This window comes from Schistocerca gregaria, chromosome X, assembly GCF_023897955.1.
Source record: "Schistocerca gregaria isolate iqSchGreg1 chromosome X, iqSchGreg1.2, whole genome shotgun sequence".
Taxonomy (NCBI): Eukaryota; Metazoa; Arthropoda; class Insecta; order Orthoptera; family Acrididae; genus Schistocerca; species Schistocerca gregaria.
The window spans coordinates 676,390,551-676,410,030 of record NC_064931.1 but is presented as its reverse complement, the minus strand read 5'-3'; the positions used below and the strand labels follow the sequence as shown (position 1 = coordinate 676,410,030).

The following is a 19,480-nucleotide window of genomic DNA, read 5'->3' as shown; positions in this document are numbered from 1 at the left end:
TCACATCTGCACACAACAATCACAGTTTCTATCCATTACTGCATTCGCTCCTGTTTGAAACTCAAACATATGTAACAAGTGAATCGTGTACTCGCCTTATTAGTAGCACGAACTAGCAGTGCGCTCTCAATGACGGTCTGACCGACACTGAGCTATTCTAACCAAACAAACAAAAGCCTGTATGATACAATATAAAGGAAGTCCTTGACAGCTGTGTGGAAGCCCTGACAGCAACTTCCTGAATGTCATTTCAAAGAATTTTGTGACTATAACTGAGAGGATAATATCCCACAGAACACAAGACAAAATTTATGTATTAAAAATTGAATACAATTTGCTGATATATATTTATTTTTTAAAATACGTAATGAGCAACAGACATCACCTACACATTAATTCATTACAATCTTGATTTTGGCAACAGGATTTAACTATGACACTATATCTGCTAATCAAGTTTCCAATTTGTAAAATGTATCAACACTAGGCAAGAGTTTTAAGAATACAATGAAAATTTTTTCAATCTAGAAACATGAAAGACACAATGAATATCACATTTCTAATACAAAAGAAATCACCTACATAGAAACTGAATAAATAAGACATGGCTTGTAAACATTACTTCATTATCAAGTAATTTTACAGAAACATAGCCTATTAAATAACTATTACATTATATCATTATATCATGTCACAAAAAAGTACTTATGCATGTATTTTGATGACATACGACATTACTAGTGGCATGAAGTTTTCATTTTCCTCTCTCATTTCCAAACCATTGCACAATGTTAATAATAGAACATGATTTGCATCTAATAAACACCACAGCTCTGATATAAAACAAAAATATTTTCCCAACCAAATTACCACTAGTATGACAATTCAGTTTTCAGAATTCATTATTCTCTTTCACAGTTACTTTGAAATAATTCAACTTTATTTTTATTTTTATTCATTGCCTTCAAAACATACCATGCACTTCCTCAGCAATTTCTTGGATCTACCCCATTTCATCTTGTCTGCTTCTTATTATTTGATCAGACACACAAATATTCGACACATCGCATATGATATTTCTGAACTTATGCCAAAAGTAGATGAAGTGTAGCAATAGTTATTCAAGCACCATTTATGAAATATTCATGTTAAACTGCTTAGGGCTTATTGGAAGACCATGCTCTATATGATGATGATCAGTATCAGTTAGACTATGTACTGTGTTTGTGTTTACATTTCTGTAGAAGTGACCCAAGCAACAACTGTTACACTGTTACTAAGTCTTCACAATATTAGTTATGTAACTGGCAAGAAATGGTGCTGCAGCAGTAATCATTAACTTGTCTCTTCCAAGTAGTGGAATGGGTGTTACACTGGAGTATTCTGGAGTCTGACTGACACTGCATTTTCTTTTTTTTAATGTTATGGCTACTCATTCTTTCTTTCCTGTTTGTTTGTGAGAGGTCATGAAATGTAATGTCCTTGCTGTCAAGCTTGTATGGTGGGGTACTGGTGTCAAATAGCTGATGGTTGATACATTCAACAAGCAGTGCATCACACCACAAGAAGAGTGTGAGATCATTATGCACTACATCCTGTAGGTGCTCTTACGAGAAAAAATGGCCTTAGGAATAGCTGACATCTGAAAGGCACTCTGTAATCCTAGTCAATAATCTGGGTTCTTCTCACTGAAAGTCAGTAACACATAGAAGAAAAAATACACAACTCTGACATCTTTCTTAATGACTAGAATGTAACTATAATGGGATTAGGAAATTCACAGTGGATACTGCCAATAAGAAAATGTATAGAAAGAAACTTGCTGAATTTAAGAAGCACTATATGGACAATTGTTCAGACTAGACTAATGAATTGAAATTAGGAAGCAAACAAAAAGAAGAAACTAATACCAAATAGTACTCACGACTTGAAAAAGAAAATGTCTGACTACAAGAAAAGTTAAATACGAGGCAAATACGAACATAATATGCAAGAATGGCAGTCACCTATACTAAGCAGAAGCCAGTCACCAATATGAGAGTCTAGCAGAAAAAAGAAACAAACAAGCACATTATTTATGTAATGAGACAAACTAAAGATAATTATCATCAGTACACAAAGGAGAGTGCTATCACAGGAACAAAGAGCAAGATGTAAAATTCAAAATTATAACAAGGAAATACAATGCCAACTATCACACAAGAGATGTCAACTTTTTTTCCTCTATGATCAACTAACTGAGATGAAAGATGTTGAGCTAGTGGAATATTCATTTGAGCAAGTTGAAACACATTTATAATGTGAGACAGCAGGACAATGTCCACCCATATCATAAAAATGAATCAAAAAATGAGAAAGCTACTACTGAAGATGAACCACAGCTACACTGACTTTACAGCAATCACTAGAAAACATTTACTCATGATTCAAAAGTCCTCCAACTGCAATAACCTTCATTATATTGCTAAATTCTGTAAACTGAAAACAGTCTTCATAACTAATGTGCAGAGGAAGGACACCAAAAACTGTCAATGTCAAGCACCCACTAAATGCATCGCCTTTATGTAAGAGGTCAAAAGTACTTTTGTGGTGGAAACACACATCAAATACTGCTTCAAATGGAAATTTAAAGCACAGATTAAAGCAAAGGGAGCCCCCAACCAGCAGAATTAAAAACATTCTATGAAGTAATGAGATAAATAAATAGTAGATTACTTGACACTGGCAATAAGAAAAAGAAAACAAATAACATGTTTTCAGTTATTTGGCAATTTCGCATGGAAGGTGTGCAGCCAGTTCCAAGAGACCATCTTCACATTAGATGTCAATGATGGACTGCAGAAAGAGATTGACGAAAGTGGAGCAGATGAAGGCTACACAATGTACCTTTGAAATAACAGATTTTGAAGGAAGCTGCAGAATTATAGATAGATATAGTGTGCATTCTGGAGCCATGAATGAAAACTGAGAAATTTGCACGAACACCATCTACAGCTTAGATGATATACTAGGGAAAAAAAACTTTGTAGAAATCACAGTTGTCTCTAATATCGAGAAAAAATCATTAATTGTGCAATGAGCTAGAAATTACTATCAGAGACATAGCAACAACAGGAAAATATTCAGTAAGAAACATTTACTTTCAATGTTTTCACAAAATTCATCCAGAGCTGGATTTGTTAACTGGTGCTGCAGTATTAAACAGACACCAATACTACATTTTTATGCCTAATACTAATGCCAATCCCATACCTCAGCAGTGTTACAAAAAAGATGAGCGAGGGGTAGAACTTGTTGACAGCATTGCAGAACACACTTTTCAGATGATAAAGTTGTGCAGAAGCAAAGAGACATTCCTTCACCACACCATTATACTGCAAATAATATTTTGGCCTGGATGCAATAGGTGTCAAAGTAACCTCCACAATGTTGAGATAACAATAACTAGTATTTGTAGAAGCTTACGACTTCAGAGGAGCAAACCGTAAACTATTTAGGTCTAAACATTAACATCCAAAAGTTCTAAAGACCCGACTGCAATTTCGATGCAAATGTCTTCGGATGGATGTAGTGTCATAACATTAAGAAAGAGTATAAGGGAACTAAGAAAAATTAGGCACCCAGGTCCACAAAATGGGATGATTCACATCCTGGCTGGGACATAGGTCTTCAAATGAAGTATGTCTGCCAACAGTCATATTATGTGGGCATTCTCTCTATGACAGTTCGTACAGAGCAATTTGCTATACCAGGTAAGTAGCTGATACTGTTTCCAGGAATGAATCAGAAAAAAATATTTAAATTTTCATGTAGGAAGAGCACATGAAGACAAGCAACAATTACTAGCACTGCAATAAAGCGACTGAATGCAAGAAAATACAGCTGACAGTCCAGCTTTACCTCACTGGTATCAGAGCAGGGCATGGGAAGCAATACATCCTCACGTCGTATCAGGATTTTCGACTTGTTGAGTCTCAAAAAACACTAGTAGTTCTAACTGCGTGCTGATTTCAGATTCATAGCTTACACAATATATGACACTAACAGAGGAATGGATAACTGCACAAATAACAGGAGGGCTTTTTCATATTTAGGAGACAACTGCAATTAATAAGCTTAAAATAAGAAAACGAATACTACTTTGCACAAAACCTTAATTGCACTGGACGAGCTATGCTCGAAGAACAAGTGGATTTCTCTACCTTTATTTCTTACAATATATTAAATCTACAGCAATTCACACCATTGGGATGATTCCAATATCCAGACACTCTAGTAACAAAGTATCAAACACAGTAATAAACTTTTTCGAAGTTCAGCACTGCATCCACAAATGAAAGCAACAGCAGTTAAGTAAAAGTTATATGAAAAATACACAGGGTACGTATGATTTTCTCTTCCGATAGTGAATTCCGAAAAATGACCTACATTCAGTGTACACTGAAAACTATTTAATCCTGAAACACTAACATTTAGCAAGTAATGAAACTTGTAATCACAGTCTCAAAGAATAGTTATCTGTTAAAACAGCTGCCACAGAAATATATTGTCAACATTCAATACAATATCTGAATCTTGAAAACAAATTTTTTCCTCTCACACTATCTGAGAGTTTCATAATACAATGGGAAGTTTTATTGTCAATGTATATGAATTCATCAAAAGCTATGGAACATCATCCGTATGTTCTGAAGTCCTCATTAATGGACACATGAGAAGAAATGCAATGTGAATAAATGTGATCACTCATTACTGTGCAAATGATGACCTGATAGATTATGTCTTTTTGTTGACTACATTCTTTTGGTTTATATTTGTATGTACAAAAAATAGTAACTATATCACAAGCTGACATCAGCTTTCAGTAAGATCATGAAATGTGTAACCAAATAACCTAAAATCCAATTCATAGATATTATAGAGCTTCCAAATACTTTCAGTTGTCAAATTTTTATAATATTTGTGCATATTTACAGTAGTCTTTGATGGTTTAGAAGTATATGGAAATCCTAAGTTTTTCATTCCTATTTTCGTTAAGATATAATCTGAATCTTGATATAATGTTTCATATTTTCCAATAATATCATAGTGTATACTACACGGATGACATAAACTATAAATAGGTTTCCAGTGCTCATTGAATGCTTTGTTCTCAGGATCTGTAACATATGCAACAAATTCCTCAAATGTGACATCATCACCATGAAGTAATGCATATTCTGATGGGTGTTTACGGTAACGCTTTATAATATACCGACCAAAACGTGCTTGAAAATATTGGGAGCTGAGATAATGCTGTTCCAGTTTATTCCGGTAGGCTGAAAGCAATCGTTCAAATGGATGTCTAACAAAAATGAATTTCGTAAATGTTTTCAGCATATACTCCACTTCAGAATCTGAGAAGCTGTTGAGCCTCAATAACAAATTCTTATCATGTGCTGCATCTGCTGGTATGCTAAGTATATTTGTTGTATTTGATTTGCCAGAGAGAACCATAAAAATCCTTTTCCAGTTCGTACAGGCTACCTGCAGAAGAAAATTGTGTAATTAAATTACATGAAACACAGTAGACGAAGGAAAGGATGTGACAATTAGTACATAAAAATCAGCAGAAAAATATTTAATACTGAAAGATTATTTTCTTAAATCATTTTTATGGAACTTTTTAAGCATACTAATATTTCAAATGCAAATGTGGCACACTAATCTGTAGCATAACTAATGAATTATAAAGAAAAATGCTGCAGGATTAAATTTATATGTACTTACAATAAACATTGCTTTAAAATGAAAGCAATATCATCAATAGCAACTGAAAGGCAAGTGGAAAAGAAATTTCTTGGAGTACCTGTCAATAGTGCTTTTGAAGCTGCTTAAATATGTTAAAAAATGTCAATTTCTTACACTGGAAGGAAAGAAGATTTAGAGTTTAAGGTCTTGTTGACAACATTGTTATTAGAGATGAAGCACAAACTTGAATTGTGAAAAGATGGAGCACAAGCTCAGACCAGAAAAGGATGTGGAAGGAAATCAGTCATGTCCTTTTCAAAATAACCATCTGAAAATTTGACTGGAGAGACTTAGGGAAATCACAGAAGACCTAAATCTAGATGGCCGGACAGGGATTCCAACAATCATCCTCCCAAATGCAAACCAGTGTGTTAACTACTGCACCACATTGCTCGGTCATCATGTGTTGGACATCAGCTGCCACTCTTTTCATCAAGTATTCATTACATAGTCTTCCCGTGATCTACATTAATTATCTACCAATACACTTCTGTACACAACATCATCATCATCTGTTAGCATTTCTACAGAACAATTGCTATCATCTACCTTGTCATTATTGTTCAATGAATAATGGCAAAACTATTACAGTTCTTTGATGGGTATTTAACGACATATTCACTTTCAATACCTTTCCATTGATGCTGATGCACTGAATTCTTTCTGCTTTGAGACACTTTCCAGTTTACATACTTTCAGTGCTTCCATTGTCTATATTGTATTGTTTATTGTCTTTGCAGCATCTGTAATGTCATATGAAGGTTTTTCATTTATGAATTTATTGCCTCTTGAGACCTCAAATTACACAGTTGGAAGCCATTTGTATTTGGAAAAAAAGGTAGTTACTCTCACTCCTGAGGTACAGAATTTGATGAATTTGTTGAAGATTTCAAAGTTAAAACAAAGAAACTAAATTTTAGTAAGTTGAATATTCCCCAATATTATGTACAATTTATTTCCATCATTTTAACAACTGCATTACATTCATTAAATATACTGAACTTTTTACAGTAAAATCTACACAACTATTTTTTAGTATTTATCTTGTCATCATGCATAGCTTTTAAATCCTTAAATAAATTGTGGGGCTTGATGCCATTGTCATATTAGATGATTCACCATGATTCACAAGTCCTGGCAGTTGCATGTACAACATATTACTGAATTTTATTGAATCTGGTAATTGGTGGTAATTTTTCATAAAAGGTAATACCTTTATAATACCAACACACAAAAAGCAAGATTATGTCCACATGAAGTTCTGCCACATATATATGAATTACTTAGAGCCAACACTAAAATACATTGAAGGTTTAAAGAGGTTTTTGAGGTATTCTGCAAACTTGGCAAAGCAAAACCAAGAAAAGTAAGTCAGACTGACCCTCTATTGAATAATGAATGAATCAATTTGTTTGTCAAAACAATATTTTCATGTCCAACACAAACTTTCGTAAGTATTTACAGTCAGTAAACATACCTTTGGAACATAACAGTATAGAAGTTTATGTACTTTGTCAACTAAAATATGATCTAGGAGATCCTTCTGCAACTGTGGATGCTGCACAGGGCAGTTTCTCTCTAAATGACTCTTTCTCTCCAAATAGAGATCATCAACTGACACAGGTTTTGAAATATAATGCAAATATTCATGTTTAACATCTGAAATATTAAAAAAATTACAAGTTACAGTTTCGAAGTACAAATACACTCATTCATGAAAAAATTTACTTTTAAGGGAGTCAGATGCCTAATAATAATAATATCTTAACACCTAAACAAGAAAAACAATGTAACAGATGAAGTTTGAACCCATAATTATAATTAAGGCAAATGTCAAACTGACCTATATATTTTTCTACAGAACAATTATTTCTTACATATTTCTCTCCAAATATGTTTCTGCAATTTTTTGCACTACAAGTTGGTTTTTATTTAATATATTCAGTGCTACATTCAACTATGTTTCTTTTCTTCCCATGCCATTTTATTCATGTAACTGAAGTATCTGCTATAATTTTAGAGCCTGCTGAGAAATTCTCAAGATTCTTCACGATGAGAATATCTCTTTCGGCTGTGATGATCTCATATGTTCAGTTTTACGCGTAACAGGCTTGAAAATTTAATATTTCCATTTACAAACCCTACTGCAAACACAGACATAAAGAGCAATACTAATGACAGGATTACTAATTAAATGATTCTTACAGTCATAACCTCATCTGCTAATGACAACGAAAATTAACAGTGCACAAGCAGACAAGGTAGTGTCTTCTGCAACATATAAAAGCATTTACCTCTACTTGGACCAAACGTATTTATCATAATTAGTTAAAATATTAGTTGTGAGTAGAAATATAACTAGAGAGATACTACTGTTCTGAAACACACTTCAAAACAGTGACGAAGTCTTCTGTCTGCTGAATCAACTGGACATTCATTCAACAATGTTCTCAAAATACAAAGGGTTGACAAAGAAAGTTACCCAAGACATAATGCAGTTACAAAAACTGTTTAATGATGCAAACGACATGTCATGCAAAAGTAGCTGATGCAATAGTAATTTATGATATGCAGAGAATAACTGAAAAGTATGTATGACTAGGATAACTTATAGACATGAGGGAAGTGGAAGCAACCAGTCTAATCATAACAGAAATAGCAATAAATCAGAATAAAAAGGTATGTCAATAGATCTTAACATCATATGTGTTGGTTAGGACGAACACTCACCAACAAATATTCTGCAGATTTTGAAATTAATGAGTAGCTATACAGTAATACAGAAGTCATACTATATACAAGGAGTATTTTTTATATTAGGTCCCTCAGTGAACAAGAGTGAGAATGATGTGTAACTACCACAGTGTGCATTCATGTCTGCTCTCAGCATGTTTTAATGCATTTAGATGTCAATTGCAGCATTAGTCTCTGTCTGCGAACTGAACTGTACAAGTTCATAGTATTTAAGTAATTAGATACTTGACTACAAGAAACTTGGTGGCAGCAGCAGAAATTCACTGTCAGATTTGTGAAGTTTATGGTAGTAATGCCATGAGTGACAGTAAAGTTTGAAAGTGGGTGAGAATGTTCAAGGATGGGTGGGTTAATAAGCATGATGAGCCACACACTTAGTGACCAATTTATGTAGATTTGGTTTGTGATGTGGACAGCAAAATTCAAGACAAATCATGATTTCAAAGTTATCAATTGAATTTCCACAGGTTTCAAGGTCAGTTTTCTACATTGTTTTGGAGAAACTGAACTATCGAAAGCTATGTTCTTGGTGGGTTCCAAGACTGCTTTCTGATGACCAAAAAAGAAACAAATTTGGTTGCACTTTATTGTATTTGACGTAATAAATCAGGAAAGACATGAATTTTGAGAACACATTTAACATCAGAAGAGGCACCAATGTTAGAACTGAATTGGGGATCATGGAGGAATCTTATAAGAAGGGGGGGGGGGGGGGGGGCTATGCTCCAGACTGAACACTGAAAGGCATAATCAGTCTTAAATGATGATGATGATGATTGTAACAAGAGATAAGACTTGGGTGCCTCACACGACTTCAGTCAATGAAATGGAGACATTGCCAACAAGACTGAAAGCCAGACAGACAATGTCAGCACGAAACATCACAGAATACCCTTCGATCTTCTGCACTCTTGTCTTACAAAAATTTATCTTTTGTTTTAGTTCTTTCCTGTAGCCAGTTTCATTCCATGTATCATTAGATATCCATTCTTCCATTTGATGCGACTTATATCCTAACTTGTTCTCTTCAACATCTAGATAGCTGTCTTCACATTTTTGCAAACCTTTTTCATCAGAGAGAACTTGGGAGCTGTTTTGTTGTTAAAGGGCAAATCTTTCTTTTATATGTTGGTCTTTTACCCTTACCACATCTATTATTTTGCTACTGTGATTGAACTGTGTTCTATTTGCCACTATTATCAATCTGAACTCAGCCAAAACTAGCTGGTGGTCACTTACAACATCCGCACATCTCTTATTTCTGATATTTAGCACACAGTACTAAAACTTGCAGCTTACGGCTGTGATCTCCCCGATTTTCAGTAACATGATCTGGTGGAACCCGTGTTACCTTATGGCAGTTGTGATGTGGAAAGTGTGTGCCTCCATTGACTAGGTCATGCTCAGTACACACATCTATCAGCAGTTCACCATTTTCATTTCTATTCCCAATGCTGTGTACACCCAGCAGTTGTACCCATTACCGTCTCCCAAATCAGCTACAATTCTGGGTACGCTCTTCCATGTGATATTTGTCCTTAATGTAACTATTATTTATCCGAACATGGAGACTGTTAATACTGGTACAGATTTTAATGTAATAAGTATGTGGTGGTATTAAACTTACTATTACTGTGCCTGTGGACACGATTAATACCACTTGTTCTAATTTCTTGGTGATAATGTACATCATCATCAAACAACTCCCAATGAAGAACTGTAGGTGTGAAGGAGCATTTAAGAGCAAGGATGGGGTGATGATTACAAACCAACAAGCACAGCTACAGAGATGGGAGGTTCATTTCAAGGAGCTGTTAAAGATAACCAAGAGGAACAGGTGAGGGATCTTCCAGAGGAACTCAAAGCAGATGAAGATAATCTGCAAAGTCCCACAATGGGCGAAACTAGGAGTCCTTTCAGAAACCTAAAATGCAGAGACCACTGGGCTATAAAACATAGCACCAGAGCTGTTAAAAGCCGATATCGAAAGTAGTGTTAAAATGCTTCACCCCTTGCTGAAGAATATTAGGCTGGAAGAGAAATCCCCAAAGGAATTAAAAAGTGGATTGGTAGTAAAGTTCCCAAAAAAGGAAATTTGTTGGCTTGTAACAACTGGCATGGTATTACACTGCTGTCAGTGCCCATAAGGCCCTCACCACTTATTTTAAATAGAATTAAGGATTCAGTTGAAAACTGACTGCATAAAAAAACAGGCTGGTTTTGGGAACAATGCAGTTGTGTTGATCTTATTAGTGCTCTTCGGATCATATTACAGCAAAGCACAGAATTTCAGGCAACCATGTACATGGAATTAATTGATTTTGAATATGCCTTTGATTATGTGAAACATCAAGTGCTGTGGCTGGTGTTGAAGTATGGTACACCACAGAAGATTCTAATCTTCATCAAATATCTGTAATAACTAGAGTCTGGAAGGACTGTATAATATCACAGCTTATACTTATACTCTTCTTATGTGTCCTTGACTCAGTTATGAGAAGAGTCACTGTGGGTAGGAGATGGGGAGTCCATGAATGTATGGAGGATTTGGATTTCACAGATGACATAGTTTTATTAGCTCAAAGGCTGACATATGAAAGCTAAATTAAGCTCACTAAAAAAAGAAGAAGAGACTGCTGGACTCAAGATAAATAAAGGTAGAACAAAGGAAATGAGGATACATTCTGGGACTGTAGAAGTATTGCTGCTTGTAGCGGAGCAGCAAATGGAGATTGTGAATTCATTCCGATGTCTGGATATCGTGTTGACAGAAGATGGTGGAGCTGGAGAAGTGAAGAGCCATGTAAAGAAGGCCTATCCTACCTTCATGCAACTGTATCCAATATGGAGAAACAGAAACATCACATGCAAACTAACAGTTGCATTTTTAATATAAATGTGAAGGCTGTCTTGTATGCCAGTGAAAGTTGGAAAGTTGATAAAAAGATAACAACACAGTTGCAGAGTTACACAAATAGGTATCTTCAAGCGTATAATGAACATCTGGTGGCCAGAACAAATAAGTAATGAATATCTCTGGTGAAAAACCATCCAGACACCAATAGAAGAACAGATACGTGATAGAAAATGGAGATAGCTGGAGCATACATTGCGAAAACCAGATGGATCAATCAAAAAGACAGCATTGGAATGGAATCCTCAAGAAACAAGGAAGAGAGGCAGGCAGGTTGGTTGGTTGGGTGTGGGATTGAAGGGACCAGACTGCTAAGGTCATCGGTCCCTTGTTCCACGATAAAATCACACGAAATAAAAACTGTCAGTCGTTAAAAACGGAGAACTGAGACAAGGGACGACACAATACAAGAAAGACAGACAAAGACCAGACAAACAGAACTAAAATCACACCGAGTGTGAAGGTGGTTGGCCGACCATAAAAATAAGGAAAAGCCAACCACCAAATGACATTAAAACCCACAGTTTAAAACCACAGGCCAAAGGCCCAAGTCAATACAGGAGATAAAAGGACAAACACTCAAATCATACGATAAAAACCCCCTGCCCGAATAAAACTCAACACGAGGTCCGCCATAGCAACGTCATCACATAAAAGGGCAGGGAGGGTATCAGGCAGCGCAAACGTCTGCCTGAGTCCTGTTAAAAGCGGGCAGTCCACCAAAATGTGGACCACCGTCAGAGCTGCCCCGCAGCGACATAGCGGTGGGTCCTCCCGGCGCAACAAATGGCCGTGCGTCAGCCACGTGTGGCCAACGCGCAGCCGGCAGAGGATGACAGAGTCCTTCCGAGAGGCCCACATGGAGGAGCGCCACACTCCGGTCGTCTCCTTCACCGCCCGAAGTTTGTTGGGCGTGGGCAGGGTGCACCACTCGTCACCCCAGGCACCAAGCACTTTCTGGCGCAAAAGCGACAGGAGATCACACTCCATAAGGCAACGTTCCAGAGCCGGTGAACTCACTGCCTGTTTAGCCAGCGTGTCAACCCACTCATTGCCCGGGATGCCGACATGACCTGGGGTCCAAACAAAGACCACGGAGCGGCCGCAACGGGCAAGAGCATGGAGCGACTCGTGGATGGCCATCAGCAGACGGGAACAAGGAAAGCACTGGTCAAGAGCTCGTAAACCATTCAGGGAGTCACTACAGATGACAAAGGACTCACCTGAGCGGGAGCGGATATACTCTAGGGCGTGATAGATGGCAACCAACTCGGCAGTGTATACACTGTTCACGGGTGCCAGCGACCGTTGCTCACAATGATCCTCTAGAGTAAGAGCGTAACCAGTGCGACCAGAGACCATCGAACCGTCGGTATAGGCCACGGCAGATCCGGGAAACTCGGCAAGAAGAGAAACAAAGCGGCGGCGGAGGGCCGGAGGAGGGACCGAGTCTTTCGGACCCTGTGCCAAATCCAGCCGAATGCATGGTCGGCGCACACACCAAGGGGGCAGACGGAGATTGGCCCGGAAAACAGGCGGGAGAGGAAAAAACTCAATCCCACACAGTAGAGCCCGGATGCGAACCGCGATCGTACACCCTGACCGGGGCCGCCTGTCTGGAAGATGGACGATCGAGTGCGGGAACAGGAGACGGTAGTTGGGATGCCGTGGCAAGCTACAAACGTGGGCAGCATAAGCGGCCAGAAGTCTGTCGCGCCCGATCCGCAATGGAGGAACACCAGCCTCCACAAGTAAGCTGTCAACAGGGCTTGTCCGAAATGCTCCTGAGGCGAGTCGGATCCTGCAGTGATGGATGGGATCCAGCAATTGCAACGCTGATGGCGATGCCGAACCATAAGCCACACACCCATAATCAAGGCGGGACTGGATCAGCGCTTGATACAGCCGGAGAAGGGTGGACCGATCGGCACCCCATCCGGTGTGGCTAAGGCAACGGAGAGCGTTTAAATGCCGCCAGCATGTTTGTTTAAGCTGCCTAATATGAGGCAGCCAAGTCAACCGGGCATCAAATACCAGTCCCAAGAACCGATGCGTCTCTACCACAGCAAGAGGTTCACCGTCAAGGTAAAGGCGTGGCTCAGGGTGAACCGTGCGACGCCGGCAGAAATGCATAACGCAGGTCTTAGCGGCCGAAAACTGGAAGCCGTGCGCTACAGCCCACGACTGCGCCTTGCGGATAGCGCCCTGCAGCTGGCGCTCAGCAACTGCAATGCCAGCGGAGCTGTAGTAGAGGCAGAAGTTGTCTGCATACAACGATCCCACCGCCTCAGCGAGCCCATTGATCGCAATTAAAAACTGGGAGACACTGAGGACAGACCCCTGTAGGACCCCTTTCTCCTGGACCCGGGAGGAACTATGGGACGCAGCAACTTGCACGCGGAAGGAACGAGATGACAGAAAATTCTGAATAAAAACCGGGAGCGGGCCCCTAAGACCCCACCCATGAAGTGTGGCCAGGATGTGGTATCGCCAAGTCGTATCGTACACCTTCCGCATGTTGAAGAAGACGGCAACCAGATGTTGGCGGCGTGCAAAGGCTGTACAGACGGCAGACTCTAGGGAGACCAGATTATCGACGGCAGAGCGGCCTTTACGGAACCCACCCTGAGACGGAGCCAGAAGGCCTCGAGACTCGAGGAGCCAACTCAACCTCCGGCTCACCATACGTTCTAGCAACTTGCAAAGAACGTTGGTGAGGCTTATGGGGCGGTAGCTGTCCACCTCCAGCGGGTTCTTGCCAGGTTTCAACACGGGTAGGATGATGCTTTCTCGCCATTGAGACGGGAACACAACCTCAACCCAGATGCGGTTGAAAACATCTAGGAGGCGTCGCTGGCAATTCACAGAGAGGTGTTTCAGCATCTGGCTGTGGATGCGGTCTGGCCCAGGAGCCGTATCAGGGCAAGCAGATAGTGCACTCTGGAATTCCCAGTCGCTGAAAGGAGCATTGTACGACTCCGCGTGGCGCGTGTGAAAGGAAAGCCTCCAACTTTCCAACCGCTCCTTCCGGGAGCGGAAGGCCAGTGGGTAATTCGTAGATGCGGAACACTGAGCAAAATGCGCTGCTATCCGGTCCGCAATCGTGTCGGAGTCAGTACACACCACTCCATTCAGCGAAAGCCCAGGGACAGAGACAGGCGGCCGATAGCCATGGAGTCGCCTAATCTTAGCCCAAACCTGCGATGCAGAGGTACGGACGCCAATGGTGGAAACATACCGTTCCCAGCACTCCTGCTTCCGTTGGCGAATAAGGCGTCGGGCACGGGCACGGAGCTGTTTAAAAACGATGAGGTTCTCCAAGGACGGGTGCCGCTTATGGCGTTGAAGAGACCGCCGGCGATCTCTAATCGCCTCTGCGATCTCGGGCGCCCACCAAGGCACAGTCCTCCGCCGAGGGGACCCGGATGAACAGGGAATCGCAGATGCCGCCGCAGAAACGATGCCGGTGGTGACCGACTGAACCACCGCATCAATGGTGTCATGGGAAGGAGGTGCGATAGTGGCGAGAGAGGAGAACAAGCCCCAATCAGCCTTATTCAGAGCCCATCTGGAGGGGCATTCAGAAGAGTGACGCTGTGGTAGTGACAGAAAGATGGGGAAATGGTCACTACCACATAAGTCGTCATGGACACTCCAGTGGATGGATGGTGAAAGTCCGGGGCTGCAGATAGAAAGGTCGATGGCCGAAAATGTGCCATGGACTACACTGAAATGTGTCGGCTCTCCCGTGTTTAAGAGGCAGAGGTCAAGCTGCGAGAGAAGAGTCTCGACATCTCTACCCCGGCCAGTAATCGCGGCGCTACCCCACAGGGGGTTATGGGCGTTAAATTCGCCCAGTAACACAAAAGGAGGAGGCAGTTGTGCTATCAATGCAGCCAACACATGACGCGAGACATCACCATCTGGCGGAAGATACAAACTGCAGACAGTAATAGGCTGAGGCGTCCACATCCTTACAGCGACAGCCTCTAAAGGTGTGTGAAGAGGTACACATTCGCTGTAGACAGAGTTAAGGATGTAGACGCAGACTCCACCAGATACCCTCTCATAAGCTGCCCGGTTCTTGTAATAACCCCGATACCCACGTAGGGCAGGGGTCCGCATTGCCGGAAACCAAGTTTCCTGTAGGGCAATGCAGAGGAAAGGGTGACTGCTGATGAGTTGGCGAAGCTCAGCAAGGTGGTGGAAAAAAGCGCTGCAGTTCCACTGGAGTATCACTTTGTCCATGTCCGAAAAAGGCGTGAAGGGGCCGGGGAGGCAGATCACGCCACTGGGTCACCTGCTGCCACCGATGGAGGACCAGTACAATCTGCTTCCATGGTGTCTGAGGGTCCGGCGAGATCCAGGTCCTCAGCGGACGCCCGGATCTCCACCTTATCCTCGGACGCAGAGCCTGTAGGGAGCAGTGGGGTGGATGCCACCGCGTGGTCCTTGGCCTTAGAGGTCTTCTTCTTCGTCTTGTCTCTCTGGTCCTTGGGTTTCATTGGCTGGGAGGGCTCCAGCGAGTCAGTCTCCGAGACGGAGGAGGAGCGGGAAGCCCTGCGATCAGCCGCTGGTCTGCTTTTCTTCCATTGGCTGACGTCACCCTTCCCAGAGGCGGAAACCTGGGAAGGAAGGGACCCAAGGGACCCTTTCCGTGCTATTCGAGCCAGGGAAGTTTGAGGCTTCCCAAGCTTAGAAGTGGGGACTGATGTCCCCGATGGTTGGGGGGTTGCTGCTCCTGAGGCAGGTAGTCCAGGAGCAGCAGGGAGTGAAGTGCCCCCCACCATCAAGGGGGCAGGTGTAGCATTCCGGCTCTGAGAGGTGGCAGTCTGAGGGAGAGCTAATGGGGCCATAACAGTAGTAGCCGCGGCGTAAGAGGCAGTCATTCGAACAGGATGGAGGCGTTCGAACTTCTGCCTGGCCTCAGTGTATGTCAGGCGGTCCAGGGTCTTATACTCCATGATTTTGCGCTCTTTCTGGAAGATCCTGCAGTCCGGCGAGCAAGGCGAGTGGTGCTCTCCGCAGTTTACACAGATGGGAGACGGAGCACATGGAGTATTGGGATGTGATGGGCGTCCACAATCTCGACATGTGAGGCTGGAAGTACAGCAGGAAGACATATGCCCGAACTTCCAGCACTTAAAGCACCGCATCGGGGGAGGGATATAGGGCTTGACGTCACAACGATAGACCATCACCTTGACCTTCTCAGGTAAAGTATCACCCTCGAAGGCCAAGATGAAGGCACCGGTGGCAACCTGCTTATCCCTTGGACCACGATGTATGCGCCGGACGAAGTGAACACCTCGCCGCTCTAAATTGGCGCGAAGCTCGTCATCGGACTGCAATAGAAGGTCCCGATGGAATATTATGCCCTGGACCATATTAAGACTCTTATGGAGCGTGATTGTAACCGTAACATCCCCCAGCTTGTTGCAATCGAGTAACCGGCGGGACTGGACGGAGGACGCCGATTTGATCAAAACCGAGCCCGAGCGCATTTTGGACAAGCCCTCCACCTCCTCAAACTTGTCCTCTAAGTGCTCGACGAAGAACTGAGGCTTCATGGATGTAAAGGATTCACCATCAGCTCTCGTAAACACCAGGTAGCGGGGCGAGTATGGTTCGCTGGCATCCTTAGTCTTTCGTTCCTCCCATGGTGTAGCCAGGGAGGGGAACGATTTGGGGTCATATGTAGTTGCGTGGTATTGAGCCCTGGAACGCTTAGAGACTACTGGCGGCTGGCCGCCAGCAAGAGATGATGTACCACGCTTCATTGCGGTCATCCGCCCTGATGCCACCTACTCCGACCAAGGGCCCTCCCCACGGGCGCCACCCAGCCTCAGCAATGACCACCTGGCAGGATGGCCATTGCCGGGAGTCCCAATGCCCCAAGGAGATAGGCATCTACTCCTTGGCATACGTGGGGAGTTAACGGCGCTGGCATCAGCAGAGCGATCCCTGTGTAGTCAGGGGGCTACAACCAACAGGGTACATGGCGGCCCCACCACAACGGACTGGCTACCGTGCTGGATTTCAGGTGATGTAGTCCAATATCGTCATTGGCGCATAAAGCGACACAGCATAGCAGACTGCAATAAACTGCACCCAAGAACAAATCCACGCCCAAGAGATGGTAGGTGAGCGGGACTGCTAAGCGATGACGACAAACCTGGCTAGAGATGGTAATGCATGATGGACACATCGCTCCTTGTAAGGCGCCCTTCCCCAATCGGCTCGCTCTTCGGAAAATTTAGAAGGATGGAGGTCAAACCCGTTAGGGGACCATCTCACAAGGCCAAAACGTTTGAGACTCCTTTTAGTCGCCTCTTACGACAGGCAGGAATACCGTGGGCCTATTCTTACCCCCAGGCAGGCCTAAAGGCACATGGAAGAGGAAGCACGGAGAGTTGGCAAGACCTGGGTGGAATTGAGGGAAATGGCCAGAGACAGAGATAGATGGCAAATTCTCCTAGATGCCCTACGCCCCATAGTGAAGCAAAGCAAGCGCTGTATCATGTATAAGATACAGAGGCGAGCGAGTGCACGGGACTTACCCTAGTTCACTGCTAGTAGCGTCACGTCATCGTAACGCGCCTGCATATAGTATTGCACCACATTTAACATAAAAGTAAAAATTAAGATTTGTGTGTAAAACTTTGTTAAAGTATAGTTCTATGTAATAATGTTTCAGGTAACAAATCTTAATGTTATAAAATTAGTAGTTTACGTAAAATTCACGTTTTGAAAGAAAAATAGGAGGCGCTAAATAATGACGCTAGGAAGCCAAAATTTGGTGAGAAGGTGCAGTAAGAAGTCATTAATGAGTGGTGCTGGTTTCCAAAACCATAAAACCAAAATTGACTCCAGAATCCGCGTTTTTCGGAAAAATCAGAGGCGCGAAATAATAGAGCTACAATATTGAAAATTGGTAGGATGCTTCAGTTCACCCTAATAATAATAATGGAAATACCACAATCAGTTACCTCTTCTAGTTTTTTAGTAATTTAGTAAAAACTACTTTTGTGAGTAAAATGTACATAAGCATTATAGATTAAGTACTTTAAATTTTAATGATAAAACAAATTCTTTAAGACCAATGATCAGATAGGACAATTAACAAAGCTACACCAAGTTTTAGTCTTGTAGCATAATTAACAGCTGATACAAGTCTTGATAAAGCTATGGTTCAGAGGTAACAATCTACCGTTAGTTCCATTGTAAAAATTCTAGAGAGTAAAGTTTTAATTTTAGCGGGCTGAGATTTTCTACGTGCTTCTGTACTGCTCAGATGTATGTATACAAAAATTGAGAAGTTTGTAAAGCTATTATTAAATGTGATATTTAAGATTATGTGCCTGAGATAGCGGTCATTTGGAGGCCGCAGGCATCTGCATATGAACGGAAAGAACAGATGCTCTCTTGGCGGTACGCGCCGGAGCTATATAAAAAGAGCGGCAGAGGCAGTAGTAAGCTCACTCCGCATTAGACCAACGCCTAGTCCACGCGAGCTTAACGTCCGATCGCGCCTCGCCTCGGGTGACGTCATAGCGGGCTGTGACATGCGCGTACTTAGCAATGTAAACGGACATTGAAAATCGCGAGGACTGTACACCGTCCTGGATCGTTTAGACTTCGGTAACAAACTGTTATTGTGCCGTCCGTGTGAAGTATAATTCCGCGTGGCAAGTGGTGACTAACTCCACTTTTAAGGCGAGCATTAATCTTTTTTTTTTAACATTATTGCGAACTATTAATAGAGCACCGTTAGTTAGAGTAATGAACTATTCGGGAGGAACTTGCTGTAGAAGTCGCCTCTGAACTATTAAACGGTTGGCTGAATTAACAATATTTAATGTCTTTAGCATTTTCAGAAGTTTCGAGTAATTTGTGTGAGCCTTTAAGATAATAAAATCTTGTTTGGAACTTTAAATTTTATTGAAGCAGCCCTAATCCCGTGAAGAACTATGGATATTTTTCGTTTAGCTGGGCTCTACAGGAATGTGGCCGTGCAGACTG

The 19,480-nt window shown here is 41.9% G+C and overlaps 1 protein-coding gene across 1 annotated transcript in view; it reads right to left on the bottom strand.

Moving 5' to 3' along the window:
* Positions 1–1,430: 1,430 nt before the first annotated feature.
* LOC126297870 (carbohydrate sulfotransferase 11) overlaps positions 1,431–19,480 on the bottom strand; it is a 53,509-nt gene continuing 35,459 nt past the window's right edge. Inside the window, exons 3-4 of the mRNA XM_049989161.1 lie at positions 7,268–7,449; positions 1,431–5,526 (exon numbers count right to left, since the gene is read on the bottom strand). Coding sequence (XP_049845118.1) covers positions 4,855–5,526; positions 7,268–7,449 — 854 coding nt within the window. The 3' untranslated portion in view covers positions 1,431–4,854. The remainder of the gene's footprint in view (positions 5,527–7,267; positions 7,450–19,480) is intronic.